This window comes from Hyla sarda, chromosome 4, assembly GCF_029499605.1.
Source record: "Hyla sarda isolate aHylSar1 chromosome 4, aHylSar1.hap1, whole genome shotgun sequence".
Classification (NCBI taxonomy): Eukaryota; Metazoa; Chordata; class Amphibia; order Anura; family Hylidae; genus Hyla; species Hyla sarda.
The window spans coordinates 322,059,997-322,073,320 of NC_079192.1; the positions used below are offsets into that span (position 1 = coordinate 322,059,997).

The 13,324-nt window shown below is 41.6% G+C and overlaps 1 protein-coding gene across 2 annotated transcripts; it reads right to left on the reverse strand.

The window, feature by feature from the left end:
• Window positions 1–1,200: 1,200 nt before the first annotated feature.
• Window positions 1,201–9,921, reverse strand: LOC130367050 (cytochrome b-c1 complex subunit 8). 2 transcript variants are annotated; one of them, XM_056569423.1, is made up of 3 exons: window positions 9,802–9,921; window positions 7,247–7,410; window positions 1,201–1,422 (listed from the first exon to the last, which is right to left on the reverse strand). In XM_056569423.1, exons 2-3 carry the CDS (start codon window positions 7,398–7,400, stop codon window positions 1,328–1,330), a joined length of 249 nt encoding a protein of 82 aa, XP_056425398.1. In that variant the 5' UTR covers window positions 7,401–7,410; window positions 9,802–9,921; the 3' UTR covers window positions 1,201–1,327. The 2 variants fall into 2 exon arrangements, with proteins under 2 accessions (XP_056425398.1, XP_056425399.1); XM_056569424.1 differs by lacking the exon at window positions 9,802–9,921 and adding an exon at window positions 9,632–9,782.
• Between the last annotated feature and the right edge of the window lie 3,403 nt (window positions 9,922–13,324).

Genomic DNA, 13,324 nt, shown 5'->3' on the forward strand with positions numbered 1-13,324 from the left:
AATCGTATTCTGCTGCATTGTGCACAGGGCAGAATTTGCACAGTGGAAATTCAAAGTCCTGGACTTCACAGAAATACTAAACCGGTCAATCCTTTCTGCAGCATGTGCTTGGAAATGCATTGCTGTCTAGAGTAGTGTTTCCCAAGCGCGTTCCTCAAGACCCCCCCCCCCTCCCACCAAGTTATGTTTTCTGGATTTTCTTAGTCTTACTGTAGTCAGTGCATCAGTTATATCACCTGTGAAAGACTACGTTTCTCAACACTGCTATAGAGCGCATGTCTGCTGACTGTGTAAGGTCCGCCCAAATTTTTCTGTGAGATTTCACCATTTAAATAAAGCTAAAAAAAATAGGCTGAATCTGAATAGGGGTCAAATTGTAGGAAATTTCTAATAACTATATAGAGGGGCTTCTTTTTGCAGCAGGTGTCCTTTAACCCCTTCATCGTGCAGCCAGGTTTTTTTTTCCTCCTGACCTTTTCAAAGCTATAACTCTAATTTTTCATCTAAAATGCTTATTTTATGCAGGACCAATTGTACTTTGTAATGTCTTCTTTCATTTGAATACAAAACTATGGCAAAACTGGAAAAAAGTGTGGGGTGAAATTGAACATCCCAATTTTGCAAGTTTGGGTGGGGGGTTGTTTTTATTGTATTTTTTGTAAGTAAAACAAGTTTACATAAAAATACAAAATGTGATTTTTTTTTATATGTTTAATTGAAAAATGGGGGTGATTTGGATTATTAGGGGATGGGATTTTCTCAGGGGGCAGGCTGATCTCCCCATACTGTTTCCCTGTGTCAGGATTGTGGGTGCTCGACTGTCAAAGAAACCTCTGTTCCTGGCAGTTAACCAGTTACATGCAAGGGTCGAAACAATCCCCTGCAAGTAATGGCACAGAAGGTGTCTTACCTACTCTTCAGCCCAATGCAGGGTGTAAACAGGTCTTCGTGGCAGCTGGGGTCTTTCTGAAGAACCTCAGGGGTGCCATGGATAAGTCTGTATACAGTCGTGCCAGAGGCATGGTTGTACAGATTGCCTGTTAGTATAATGCTTACAGGCATAATAAACTGCACTATGGCAGCATTGCAGTGCATTATATTAGCGATCAGAAAACCACTGGTTAAAAAGTAAAAATTAAGTTTAAATAAATTTTTCAAATAAGAAAGTAGCAACATCTAAAAATAACAATCACACCAAAGAAGAGTAAATAATTTTATTATATGGAAAGTCAGACTTCACGCTGCAATAAATAATCCTTTTCATAGGATGCAGCTCTGAAGAGCCTTAGAGAGTTCTAGTGGATGTAATGGCCGGAGGAAGATTGCTTTACTGGTCATTTTCAAACACGGAGGGGTCCTTCCTCTTCAGTCTCTGATGTTCATGGGTTCCCCAGTTGTAGGTCAAATATGCCAAAGCAAAAGCTGCAGAAGAAAAGAGACATTAGTTCTGTGGCCAGGAACATTTCTATTCTCTTGACAAACACTACTAAATCAAGGTGTAAATATGAAATATTTCATATTATGTGTCTTAATATTTTTTTTACCCAATTGTTTGGCAGTGGACTACACCCAAAATAGTGGCCCAATGATGTGAACAACTCATACAGACACTTATTCATCTACTGTAGATGAGTGCCCATACAGGGTTAAAAAAAAAAAAAAAAAAAAAAGCCTTGGTTTTTGGCCACACTGCTTCTCTAGAGGCGAGACATGTGCTTTCAACTTGTTGTACTGTTAAAGCTGCGCAGCCAGAAACAACATTGCAAAACCAGGCAACTCGGGGTAAAACACACAGCTTTACGGATTTGCAATACTACCGGTGGCAGCACCCTTAGGCCATGTTCCCACACAATATTTTGGGTTCTTCTCATCAGGCCTGCTACACTGGGCACTAGAGCTATCTGTTCTTTAAGTGACCTTGCAGAACTTGAGGTGAACAGTGTTTGCATTCAGCACCCATTACTAACCTCATGATTTTGGTTTTGTAACAATAAGGTCCGATACAGACACATAATTAACAGTGGAAGTACAGTATGCCAGCACCAACAACATGTAAAGAGGCGCACTGATGCAAATTATCATTTCATGTTACCTGTTCTTAACCTTTCTGACCAAAATCAGGCATCTTTACGGTGTAATGGGATCCTATGGTTTAACCCCTTAACGGCCACGGACGTAAATGTACGTCCTGGTTTGGCGGGACTTCCCGCACCAGAACGTACAATTACGTCCTGTGTAATGACCGCGAGCATCGGAACGGTGCTTGCGTCATACACGGCAGGTTCCGGCTGCTAGCAGCAGCCGGGGACCTGCCGGTAATGGCCGACATCCGCGATCGCGCGGATGTCCGCCATTAACCCCTCCGATGCCGTGATCAATACAGATCACGGCATCTGTGGCATTGCGGCACTTTGATAGGATGATCGGATCGCCCGCAGCGTTGCCGCGGGGATCCGATCATCCAGCAAGACAGCCGGAGGTCCCCTTACCTAGCTCCGGCCATCTCCGGGGGTCTTCTGCTCTGGTCTGCGATCAAGCAGACCAGAGCAGATCACCGATAATACTGAGCAGTGCTGTGTCCTATACATACTGCACTGCACAGTATTAGCAATCAAACAATTGCTATAGATAGTCCCCTATGGGGACATAAAGTGTAAAAATAAGTTGAAAAAATGTAAAAATAAAAAGTAAAAAAAAAAGTGAAAAATCCCCTCCCCCAAAAAAATGATAATTGTCAGTTTTTCCCCATTTTACCCCCAAAAAGCGTAAATTAAAAAAAATAAACATATTTAGTATCGCCGCGTGCGTAAATGTCCAAACTATCAAAATATAATGTTAATGATCCCGTACGGTGAATGGCGTAAATGTAAAAAATTAAAAAATTCCACAAATGCTGCTTTTTTTTCACATTTTATTCAAAAAACAAAAAAAATGATCTAAAAGTTTTATATATGCAAATGTGGTATCGAAAAAAGTACAGATGACGGCGCAAAAAATGAGCCCTCATACCGCCCTATATACGGAAAAATTAAAAAGTTATAGGTGGTCAAAATTGGGAGATTTTAGATTACTGATTTTGTACAAAAAGTTTTAGATTTTTTTTAAGCGGTACAAAAACAAAGTATCTAACCATGGGTTTCATTTTAATCGTATTGACCCACAGAATAAAGAACACATGTCATTTTTACCGTAAAGTGTACAGTGTGAAAACGAAACGCTCCAAAATGTGCAAAATTTTGGTTTTCATTGAAATTTCCTCCCTAAAAAAATATTTTGGGGGGTTCGCCGTACATTTTATGGTAAAATGAGAGGTTTCATTACAAAGTACAATTGGTCACGCAAAAAACAAGCCCTTATATGGGTCTGTACATGGAAATATAAAAGAGTTATGGATTTTAGAAGGCGAGGAGGAAAAAATGAAAACGCAAAAATAAAATTGGCCTGGTCCTTGAGGTGAAAATGGGCTTGTCATTAAGGGGTTAATGGTGACCCCCTGAGTGTTTACATGGGGGTTTACTGGCTGGTGGATGAGTGGCACCACACAGGAAGGAGTTTCATAAGTTAGTGAAGAAAATGGTTTTCCAGGCTAATATGATTGATAGCCTATCCTCAGGACAGGAAATCAATTGCCGATTGGTGGGGTGCGCACACAGATCGCCAGCATGACACACTAAAGTGGACCAAATGCAACAGTCTCTTCATTGTGTGGTGGCTGCAACTGGTTACTGCAGATCAGCTAATGTTCACATGAATGGAAGCAGAGCAACAGTAATGTGGCGGCAGCAGCAGCACTACATAGTAAATAGAGCAATGTGCTGGCCACTTTGTAGCGTGGGCACCAGACAACTAATCAGCAAAGGTGTCAGCAACCCAGCCGGTCAGCGACTGATGGCGTATCTTAAAGGGGTACTCACTGCTCAGCATTTGGAACAAACTGTTCCAAATGCTGGAGACGGCGCCGGGAGCTTGTGACATAGTCCCGCCCCCTCAATGTGTCACGCCCCCTCCCATAGACTTGCATTGAGGAAGCGGGGCAGGATACCATGAGGGGGTGGTACTAATGACATCACGAGCTCCTGGCGCAGTCTCCAGCGCTTGGAACAGTTTGTTCCAAACGCTGAGCAGTGGAGTGCCCCTTTAAGTACAGGCCATTAATCATATTAGCCCGGAAAGCCTCTTTAAAGGGTTTATCCAGGAATAAAAAAACTAAGCTACTTTCTATAAAAATCCACTCCCCGTCTGTCTCCAGGATGTGTGTGGTTCTGCAGCTAAGTTCTATTGAAGTGAATGGAGCCCTAACACCACACCCAACTTGGAGACAGACAGGGTGCGTTTTTTGAAAGTAGTAAGCTGTGTTTTTCTATTCCTGGTTAACCCCTTTAAGTCCTGTAAGTTGTATGGCGGGTCCACCATGAATTAAACTTGTTTTTCCAGCATATGGTACAAATCAACACTGTGAGCCCTCAAACCATTGCTGAGAAACTTTAGCAATGTGGCATGGAGCATTATTCTGCTTAAAGATGTCATTGCCACTAGGGACTGCTGTATTCATGAAGGGGCAATCTTTGTTTGCAACATCATTTAGGTAGGGGGCAAGTTTTACAGTAGTATACACATGAATGCCAGGGCCCAAAAAGAACATTGCCCAGAGCATCACACTGCCTCTGCTAGTCTCTTCTTCCTACAGAGCATCACACTGCCTCTGCTAGTCTCTTCTTCCTACAGAGCATCACACTGCCTCTGCTAGTCTCTTCTTCCTACAGAGCATCACACTGCCTCTGCTAGTCTCTTCTTCCTACAGAGCATCACACTGCCTCTGCTAGTCTCTTCTTCCTACAGAGCATCACACTGCCTCTGCTAGTCTCTTCTTCCTACAGAGCATCACACTGCCTCTGCTAGTCTCTTCTTCCTACAGAGCATCACACTGCCTCTGCTAGTCTCTTCTTCCTACAGAGCATTGCAGTGCCCTTTTTGTAGGCAGGCTAGGTACATGCACCTGGCCATCCACATAATGTAAATCTCAATGCTACTCAATAACAGTGAATGCAAACTAATGATTGCAAGTAAAAGTCCTCATTTACCCAAAAGTGTAAAATTAAAGTGTATGTGTGTGTGTGTGTATATTTATATATATATATATATATATATATATATATATATATACACACACACCCTCCCCTTATAAAAATGTGTGTAATTGTCTAAACAATTAAAATATAATGTTTATGATCCCGCACACTGATCAGCGTAAATGTAAAAAATAAAATATCAAAGTCACATCATATAAAAAAAAAAATGACATTATTTAAATAAAAAGTGATAAAAAAAAAGTTCCAGCAAAGTGCCTTTTTTATTAAAATATAATAGAAAATCTATAAATATATAAATTGGGTATCATTTTAACCGCATTGACCTACAGAACAACAAGAACATTTCATTTTTTATCATAAAGTGCACTGAGTGCAACTAAAAAAAAAACAAAAATTTCCAAATATGTCTTTTTTTTTATATTCCCCCCCTAAAAAGAATATTTTTTTTCACATTTTATAGTAAAATGAAAGGTGTTATTACAAAGTACAATTGGGCAAACAAAAAAAAAACAAAAAAACAAGCCATCATATGGATCTGTGGATGGAAAAATAAAAGTTTGACTCTTAAAAGGCTAAGAAGAAAAAAAACAAAAAACACAAATGGAAATTGGCTGTGTTCTCAAGGCCAAAATGCTCCATGTCCTTAAAGGGGTTCTCTGGTGGAAAACAATTATTTTTTTAAATCAACTGGTGCCAGAAAGTTAAACAGATTTGTAAATTACTTCTATAAAAAAATTTTTAACCCTTCTGGTACTTAGCTGCTGTATACTACAGAGTAAGTTCTTTTCTTTCTGAATTTCCTTTCTGTTTGACCACCATGCTCTCTACTGACACCTCTGTCCATGTCTGGAACTGTCCAGTGCAGGATAGGTTTGCTATGGGGATTTGTTTCTGCTCTGGACAGTTCCTGACATGGACAGAGGTGTCAGCAGAGAGCACTGTGGTCAGACAGAAAAGAAATTCAAGAAAAGAACTTCCCGTGAAGCATACAGCAGCTGATAGGTACTGGCAGGATTAACGTTTTTAAATAGAAGTAATTTACAAATCTGTTTCAGTGTTCTGGCACCTGTTGACATGTAGTTCTGGGCGCCGGGCAGGTGAACTTTTCACAAATTTAGCCCTGTATCAGGCAAGCAGGGCCAGACCGACTTTATTGTTAAATAATGAGGCGCAGGAGTGGATGAAGACTTGCATGGGACGCAAGTCTGCACCTCACACCGGCCCTCAGAGCGGGCTCCTGGCTCAAGCCTGCTCCATATTCTGTGGCCCCCAGCTGATTTCAGTAGCCGGGGCCGAAGGCTAATAGCCCAGCATGCAGCGATCAAAGTTAACAGTGGTGTCTAAAGGGATCTAACCATCCCTGGTGGTCTAGTGGGGTGGGTTTTCAGCCATATTGATCTAAATTTCATCAGTGAAGTTATTTTCTAATGGTGGCTACATTTCCCATAAAGCATTTGGCTTTGCAGAAAGGGGGTGGAGCCTCAAAACTGCGCTTCACCAAATAAGATCAACCGAATCATCTGGATAGGCTCCAGCAGCCTAAACTACTGAGACTAAGTGGTCAGTGTTTTTTCTTTTTCTTTTTTTTTTTTTTAAAGGCGAAATATTGCCATGAAGTGTAAATGACACATGAGGTGTTTTAATAAGAGACTCTGTTCACATCTTGCATTGTTTGTGCTTTTTTTTTGTAGAGATTTTCCAAAATTGAGGTAAAAATTATGTGTTTTTACGGCAATTTATAAAAACGTAGCAAATTATGCCACTTTACAGTGATTTTGGGTAAAAAAACAAAACAGCAAAAATGCTACATGCGAACACAGCTTCATGGGTCATGTATCCGTACTATATGTTCTGATTCCAGACATAGCAGGAGCAGCATACAGATGGAGCTGGAAGGGGTCTGTGAGCTGCCAAAGGTGATCTGGTAGGTAATGATGTCATCCTGTAGTTAACAGGAAGTCAGATGACCAAGGACAGACCACAGCCTCCGACACATTTAACACAGTGATCACAATGCCCAGTTACAGTAATACAACACATGAATGTAGCTGTGCTGGAATGAAACAGATAGTAAGGTAGAACTAGTAATGGTAAATATGCTTGATAGGGGCACCAGTGAATATATCAGTGCTATGTAACCATCGACAATAACTTACGTGGTACTATAGTGAGGAAGTTGGATGAGAACCTTCTCCAAATGTTGGGGATCCCTTTGGACAAGGCGTTGGCAAAAGCTCTCTGTTCAAATGGAGACAATGTGAAGGTGATGACATGGCGGACCTTGGCGAGATCTCCAAAGTGCAGCCCCATGGTTTACTAGCTAGAAAGACAAAGGGAACATCAATACTGAAGTGCACAAAGTCAAAGAATCATGGGTATTCTTTATAGCTGCATTTAGTCACAGGTGTAGGAGGAAGGCGCTGCCAGACATATAGGGAAATGTTCTCTTATTACAGCTGTCACCTTCCATGTCATAGGCCAGACATATAGCTTCATTTCATGGGATCTATATGGACAATCTGATCGACACTACAGGTAAGGTCATGACAGAGGTTAACCATGTGTAGCCCCCTTTCTTGCAAAAAAATAAAATAAAAAATACCTGCCATGCTAATTTCCATAATTAATTATATATGCGTGACATCACAGGATACACATATGCGGGGGAAATTTGGTTCTATTCTGACCCCTATAACTTTTTTATTTCTCCTTATGCGGGGCTGTATGAGTGTTCATTTTTTCTGCCCCAATCTGTCGTTTTTAACAGTACCATTTTTGTTTTGATGTTACTTTTTTTAAATTTTTTATTAAGGGGTACTCCTGTGGAAAACTTTTTTTGTTTAGATCACCTGGTGCCAGACAGTTAAACAGATTTGTAAATTACTTCTATTAAAATATCTTAATCCTTCCAGTACTTTTTAGGGGTTGTATACTACAGAGGAAATTTTTTTGGGGGGGGGGGGGATTTCTCTTAGGTCACAACCACAGTGCTCTCTGCTGACCTCTGCTGTTCTTTTTAGGAACTGTCCAGAGCCGGAGAAAATCCCCATAGCAAACATATGCTGCTCTGGACAGTTCCTAATATGGACAGCAGAGAGCACTGTGGTCGTGACATAAGAGAAATCCAAAAAGAAAAACATTTTCTTTGTAGTTTACAGCCCCTAAAAAGTACTGGAAGGATTAAGATATTTTAATAGAAGTAATTTACAAATCTGTTTAACTTTCTGGCACCAGTTGATTAAAAAAAAAAAAAAAAGGAGGTTTTCCACGGGAGTCCCCCTTTAAATTCAGGAGTTGCAGTTAATTACTAAAACTGCCAGCATGCCCTGATACAGCAGCTGCCCAAAACAAAAACTACAACTCCCAGCATGTTGGACTATATAGTATAGGTCAGTGTTTTCCAACTAGGGGTGCCTCCAGCTGTTGCAAAACTACAACTCCCAGCATGCCCGGACAGCCATTGGCTGTCCGGGCATGCTGGGAGTTGTAGTTTTGCAACAGTTGGGAGCACCCTGGTTGGAAAACACGGACCTATACTATATACATTGCTATATAGTCTAACATGCTGGAAGTTGAAGTTTTGCAACAGCTGGAGGCACCCCTTGTTGGGAAACACTGACCTATACTATATACTACTACAGTATATAGTATAACATGCTGGGAGTTGTAGTTTTACAACAGCTGGAGGCACCCCTGGTTAGGAAACACTGACCTATACTATATAGTACTACAGTGGTCCCTCAACATACGATGGTAATTCGTTCCAAACGACCCATCGTTTGTCGAATCCACCGTATGTTGAGGGATTCGTGCAATGTAAAAAGTGCATTTAATATTCACCTGTCCCCGCCGCTCCGGACCGCATCCTCACCGCTCCTGATGCTGTCCCAGGGGCTCCCGATGCTGTCCCGCTGCTCCGGCGTCTTCCGCATCTTCTCCAAGGTCCGGGCCTCGCTTTCTGGCGACGTAATAACGACGCCGGAAAGCGAGGCCCGGACCCCGGAGAAGATACAGAAGACGGAGGATCGCGAAGTGGACCCGGAGCAGCGGGGATAGGTAAGTGAACCTGTCCGGGATACTTAAATTGCTATCCGATAGCAGCTTAAGCATTTTGCGCTGTCGAATAGCAGTTAATGCGATGGCCCCGACATATAAAAGCATCGTATGTCGATTTGATCATATGTCGGGGGGGGGGGTTACTGTATATACGTTGGCTGTCCAGGCATGCTGGGAGTTGTAGTTTTGCAATAGCTGGAGGCGCTCTGGTTGGGATTCACGGTTATAGGTTATGGTGCAACATTCCGGAAGTTGGAGGATTGGTTGGATAAATGCCGGCCATTGCATTGCCGGTATAAAAATACTGGCAGGCTGGGCAAACTACCGGCCAGTTGGCAACATTAACTACCACACGGGCGCAAAACTGGATAACACATGGGGGTATGCAGTCTAGATGGACCACACACATAACTACTAATTCTTCCATCCTGTGTATTATCATCCCAAGACTACAGCTTCTTACACAAAAAGTAACGTGCATTCACCTCAAGGGTTACTGGGCCATTAACCTCTGCTAGAAGTAGAGGAGGAATCCATGTCCGTGCACAAGACAGTGCGCAGCCCGGGAGACAGGCCGAAGAGCTAACAACACAATAAGCAAGGCAGGGGACACGTTACACAACCGCCCCCCGGTGCCACAGACTTAAGCCCTCACCTTGTCGCTCTGCGCTTCAATGCCAAGCTCAGGTCACACGAAGACTTCCTGTGCGTGTTTTCTCTTCCGGGTCAAAGGAGTTGAGAAGGCTGTCACGTGAGCAGATAGCTGCACTTACGCGCCATCTGCTGGCAGCATTCGCGAATCTCTAGTTTTCCACTTTCTGCAGTGCTCGGGCGCCCCTTGGTGTCATTTGCGCGGAAAATGTTTCATGTAAAGTTCCTGAAGTTTCCAGGTACTAGTAATGTAGACTAGTGTTATTCTCTACATAGGAAAAATAGGTGTCAGTTATATGTAGTTTGGAGTGAGGGTCCAAGTGGTCCACTCACTTGAAAGGATCGCGGTTCGGCGGCCGATTAGAGCTGTCACATCATAGAGGCATGGAGGGCAGCAAGTATAAGACCAAATAAGGTTTATTGGTTAGTAAACGATAAAAACATAAGCAATAGACAACGCGTTTCGTGAGGGGACCCTCGCTTCGTCAGGTCTGTGGTGCCGTACTGCTGCCGAGCCTTAAATGTGTACTCTCATTAAAAAAAATGTTTTTATTAAATAGATTATGTAAAAATAAAAATGTTTCTAATATATTTTATTTTAAAAAAAATCATGTCATGTGTTTTTTTTTTACATTTTAAAACCTGGCCACTAGGTGTCACCCTATATGGCTCAGGATTACTTCCCCCCTGACATTCATCACGTTCGGACCAACGCTGGCCGGGCAACGTGGCACAACGTGGTCCGGAATGCGCGTTCACAGCGCACTCTCTGCCTGTATAGGAAACAGGTAGAGAGCGAGCACAGCGCTCGTGCGCGCGCGGCGCGTGAAATTTAAATATCCCCGCCCCCCCCTCCATCTCGCTCTCCTCATTCATTGCAGCGCTTGAGCTGCAGTCTCAGGAGAGAGAGGAGATGGGCACACACAGCATTCAGGAAGACGGGCGGAAGCGAGCCCCAGCCAGGCTTCAGATGATGTCACGCCGACCGGGGCCGCCCACTTCCTGCCCTCCGGAGACTGCTCAACTTTGAGCTACCGAAGCTGGTTAAAAAAATGACATTTTTATGGGGAATTCGATTAAATAAATACAGGGATAGATGTAGGTAGTGTCAGGGACAGATGGGGAGGGGGATTAGGGAAATTTAAGTTAGTGATAGCTATTCTTTAAGTATTTTGAAAAAGCGCAGAAGTGTTCACTTAGGGATAATGTCACATTCAGGCCGGAAACATACAAACTTGCTATATAATGTTTATATAGATACATTTACATAACATGGTTAAGATGATAATAAGCAGACATGATATGCAATGGTAGTGGGTTCTGAATAGTATAAATATTAAAATGGTAGTAGTAATAATAATAGTGATGAGTTGCGTATCTAGCAGGATCGCGCTCTGCGTTTGTATAGACCGAGTGATCCGGCGCAGCTGTAGATATCTGTGCTGCTCTGACCAAAAGATCCATACCCTGCCTTACAGCACAAAATCGGTCTGCTTGTAGAAGAGGCACATATGAAGAATATCATCAATAAAGAAGAGACAAAATTCCTCATCATTCCTAATCCTTCAATATCAGGTATAAATAGCCACATATCTCGCCTTTCTCAATATCTGGACCTCATACTCCAAAAACATGTACATGCCCTTCCAAGTTTTTTAAAGAATTCTGATGAATTGATCTCCCTTCTACAGAGTATCAAATGGAATGAAGGATACATCTTTTTAACCATGGATATGACTGCACTCTACAGCAACATCAATCATGATATTGGCATAGCATGCATTGGTGAGGTCCTGGCAGAAGAGCCATCAATACCCATCATGCAGTAACAATTCCTATTCGATTGCCTAGAAATTATTTTAACTAAAAATTTATTTGGCTATGACGGTGCCACCTATCACCAGATGCTTGACACCGCTATGGGTACCACGATGGTACGGTCTTATGCTAATTTAGTCATGGGCAGCTTAGAAAAGAAATTCATCACCTCTAATGATCTCTTTATGAAACATGTGATCTTACACAAGAGATACATATATGATCTCTTCTTCCTTTGGAATGGACAGAATGATATCAACGACCAATTTGTAGGAGCCATTAACGAGAACAACTGGGGCATTGCACTTACTTCACAATTTTTACAAGATAAAATATCTAAATCTGTAAATATATCATGATTCCAATAAAATACTTACAACAACCTATTTCAGGAAAGTTGACTCCAACAGTAACCTCTCCTTTAATAGTGGACATCTGAAAAAAATGGCGACCCAATATACCATTTTGTCAGTTTAAAAGAATACGAAAAACTGTACCAAAACAGCAAGCCAAGATCCTCACCAATCGCTTCAAAATAAAAGGCTACCCGAACAGCTAATTCTGGAAGCATTGGAAAGAGCAAATAATCTCTCTCAGGAGGAATGTTTGGCAAAAAAGACCTTTACCGACAGTGACACCAAACCGACAAAAGAACAACCACTTCTCAATTTTGTAACAACATATAATTTCGCCCACAGCCAAATAAAATCCAAACTGTCACATTCTACTAAACGATCAAGTCCTAAAAGATACATTACCATCAGATCCCAGAATCACCTACAGGAAAGCACCCACCTTGAAATCAATGTTGGTGCCCAGCAAACTGAAGCAACATAAAGCCAAACCTGAAATCCATAAACAATATCCAGGAATAAACAAATGCGGAAGAAGCCGGTGTCTTTGCTGTAATACCATCAAACCTGAGGCAAAATCCCTGACAAGTAACAGTACCGGGGAGACCTGTACCATCAAACACTTCCTAAACTGCCGTTCTACATATGTCATTTATGTACTTGAATGTATGTGCAGCCAACAATACGTTGGTCGCACCACCCAAGAATTGCACCTTAGACTTATTGGTCATAGAAGAAACATCAAAAAAGGCTTCTTCCTGCACAGTGTATCCCGACACTGTAGAAAAACACCCTGGAGTAGCCAACCTCGTCAGAATCTATCCGATTGATCAAATTGGAGAGAATGTCTCCAATAGATATGAAGAACTAAGTAGAAGAGTACTGGATTTTCAGGTTGGGCATATTGATGCCAGGAGGTCTTAATAAGGCTACTGAGCTAGTTAGGTAATCACTTGCAGCGGATAATCCCTCTAAAAAACTTTTATTCTCATTTTTTATGTGCTATTCCCAAGCTCAATAGGTCCACAACAGAGCATGTATATCTATATCGATTTTTATTATTATTATTTTTATATCATCTTATTATATTATATGTATTTTATTTTTTTTTTTAACCAGATTGCGTACTGGTCATAAAAAAATCAATTTTTAAACCCTTAAGGACGGACCCAATTTTTTACGTTATTGACCAGGCTCTTTTTCAAAAATTTGATGTGTCTCTTTAAATGGTAATAACTTTGGAATGTTTTTTCAGAGCGGAGCGATTCTGAGATTGTTTTTTTTGGGGACAAATTGTACTTTTTATAAGTGGTGCATTTTTGTTGACAGATGCAGCATTTTTTGTGAAAAACTCCA